The sequence below is a fragment of the Dysidea avara genome, chromosome 2 (genome assembly GCF_963678975.1).
Source record: "Dysidea avara chromosome 2, odDysAvar1.4, whole genome shotgun sequence".
NCBI lineage: Eukaryota > Metazoa > Porifera > Demospongiae > Dictyoceratida > Dysideidae > Dysidea > Dysidea avara.
This window is the reverse complement of record NC_089273.1, coordinates 6,359,312-6,362,348: the sequence shown is the minus strand read 5'-3', so window position 1 is coordinate 6,362,348 and position 3,037 is coordinate 6,359,312. Positions and strand designations below refer to the sequence as shown.

General features: G+C 38.6%; 1 protein-coding gene across 1 annotated transcript; it reads right to left on the bottom strand.

The window, feature by feature from the left end:
- Positions 1-1,451: 1,451 nt before the first annotated feature.
- Positions 1,452-2,660, bottom strand: LOC136246296 (uncharacterized). The gene is made up of 3 exons (XM_066037697.1): positions 2,439-2,660; positions 2,288-2,389; positions 1,452-2,229 (listed from the first exon to the last, which is right to left on the bottom strand). Exons 1-3 carry the CDS (start codon positions 2,658-2,660, stop codon positions 1,978-1,980), a joined length of 576 nt encoding a protein of 191 aa, XP_065893769.1. The 3' UTR covers positions 1,452-1,977.
- Between the last annotated feature and the right edge of the window lie 377 nt (positions 2,661-3,037).

The following is a 3,037-nucleotide window of genomic DNA, read 5'->3' as shown; positions in this document are numbered from 1 at the left end:
TGGTAGAGTTTTTGTGTAATTTGATAGCGATGTTTAGCACGGCAATCGATTTTTAGCTTTAGGAGTTTACTAGAGCCACTGTTCTGTTTTGCCCAGTGCTTATAATAGGGAGCTAAAGTTATAATAGAAAGTCACGTACACCGCAACAATAGGGTTCATAATTATTTTGCTGGCAAATGTTAAAAGTTGAATTAAGCTGTCTGATTGCATACCTGTGGGTGTAAACAAGTTTTTGACTTAGCCAGGTGTCTAGGCTACTAAAGGTTTACATTGTTTATGCACAGTGTGCTAGCTAAAGCCACTAGTAGTGGCCTGGATTAAAGTTAGCACTGTTGATACTAGTGTTCTGCAATACAGTGAATTTTGTGTATCGCGTATCACCATCAATAAACTTTTCGATACGATACTGTATCACGATACTATAATGAAGTGGTCATAGCTAGTTATGACTGGCATATTAGCTAATAATTGTAATAATATCCTGTACCTTAAAGAGCCAACACTGATTCTACATTCACTGTTTATACAAATTCTTTATTCAGTGAAACTACAGTATTATACTGCATATAGCTACTGTGTTCTGATATTTGAAAGACAGAGTTGCTGTTAAAAAGTACATCTCTACCCAGATACCTGCCTCTACCAGACAATTAGCTACCACAAACATTTTAATACATGCTCCCACAAAGGTTTGTCCAGATTACTCCGCATTTTGATGAGTTGTCAAGATGGCTACAGCAGGTTGTTTACTGCTTGGTGGTTCAATTCTTTATACTTATACTTAAAACTGTTTTTTGAAGACCTGGGTAAGAATATTTTAGCTATAACAGCAGCACTTACACACACGTATTTGTATGGCTTCTCGTAACGTTGCATTTATAGCACAGGTAAATAGAGAGGCTTTTTATTTGAGTATCTTACAGTAATAGAGCACACTGACTTTTCTACTAGAAAACTCCGATATATCGATATTTTCTAAGTACAGTATCGTATCGTGATACTTATTTGCAGTATCGATATATTGCTGTATCGATATGTATTGCAGATCCCTAGTTGATACCCTTGTAAGTAAGTACCAAGTGAGCAAGGAGCTTTGAATTAAGTTGTGGTTTTACTTGAAATTTCAAGTAATAATCGGCAGGAATTGTTTTAGTCTGTTTTTGCTTTTACTGTGGTTATGTGCTAGCATATGCAAGCGGCGTAGCGTAAAATGATACCCACTTCTTCAACTGTACTATATCATGGAACTAAGTGTGTATGTTTTTAACAGCAGTTGGCAGAAGCTTGCATTCAGAGAACACATTGGCAGAGCGCAAAAAATTTCATGAAATTAGTGACTTTTCAGGGTAGACATTGTATAGATTTTTTGTTAAGCCTCAAGAGAAGTGTGCAATGTGGCATACGCTTCAATGTACTAGAAATACCTACATGTCGTTTTTGAAATAATGGTCTCCAGAATGAATAACTAAGAATATTTACACAAATCAGCTACATATCTAAATAATAATGTTACTATTCTCATGGTTTAGGGACAGTGGGTTTAGGGCAGACCAAGTCCTGTGCCTCTTCAGGAACAAACTCTCTAATTTTTTCGTGCAAATACCACTGACGTTCTGCTGACAGTCCTGCCGGAACAATTACATTAGGCAGTTCACCAGGTTCTGGATGCCATGATGATGATTTCAGCAGACTGATTGTACGTTCTGGGTCATCCTGAGTGTTTTTTACCATCACTTTTCCAGGGCGGCTGCTCAGAAACCTAAAATGATGCATCTGAGTGATCCCTTTTAACGCAGTTTTCACTGTTTTCTCCTCGAAGTAATCGCTCCAATTGTACATTGGAACGATGGTTGTTCCATCTTGACTGCCAACTAACTGGGCAAAATTAAGAGCAGCTGACTGGTTAACTGCAGCAACAATGTCATCAAGACAACCTATCTTCGTCTTACGATAACGTCGCTTGAAAAGACCAAAACACTAGTCAGGCGAGAATTTAGTGTGCCCAACTGGTAGAAATGAAATCTTCACTTCAGTATGGAGACCAGTGAGTATCCTCCACATCAAATAACACATTAAATAACGATTTTTGTTTTTCCCAGTACAGTTGTCTGCATGGAAGTGTACAGATGTTTCACCAAGGCTATGGTGTGCAAGAAAATGGTGCAACATTGAAATGATTATGTTGCCACCTTTTCCAACATTAGATGCCTCGTCAATCAGGTAGTTGATCTATAAGAAAACAATGTGTAGCACTGATCAAACAGTATTTTCATAGATAATGTCTTACTTGCCGAGGAATCACCTCACAGCAAACGCCAAAAATGGCACACTTACGTGGTGTGAGAAAGTATATTGGACCTGGCTGAAAGGGATCACACGGGTAATGCACCTATAAGCAGACAAGGTACATCTACAAAACTTTAAGTATGTTCAAATACCTGCTGTGCCATATCAAAACTGTAGTATATCGTCCCTTTATGACTCTTAGGTGGTACACAGGCATCTGGAGGTGGGGGTCCAGCAGAGAAGAGTTCCTCCAGAGTTGTTGCACTTTTCTCACAAGCGCCCCGATATTTTGCCCTTTCTCCCTTAACCAGTTTGAGGTGTCTCTCGGCTTGCTTGATGATCTGATAAAATGGTAATAAAAGATCTAAGTTCATTGTTATTCGTACTTATTTATTTAGGACTCATTAAGAAGCAAGCACAATACCTGGGATTTTTCCTCATCTGATCGATTGATGGCTTTCATAATCAAGGTGCTGTTTGTTTGGCAAGTCCAGCACAAATCACTCCTTGATTTAGTGATCACAATGTGAGGTGCGAGCTGACGCCAGTACTTGCGAAATGTTGTAAGTTCAGCATAGCGAATTCCAGTAGTGATGCATGAAGTCTTGTAACATTCCCATACACACTGTAATAAAAATCACTCATGATCAGCATGTGTACAGGTGCATAATTTAGTAATCAATCAATCACTTAACTATTATGTTGTATGTGGGGAATATGATAACCTGGACCGGACCAGACAAAAGGTCAA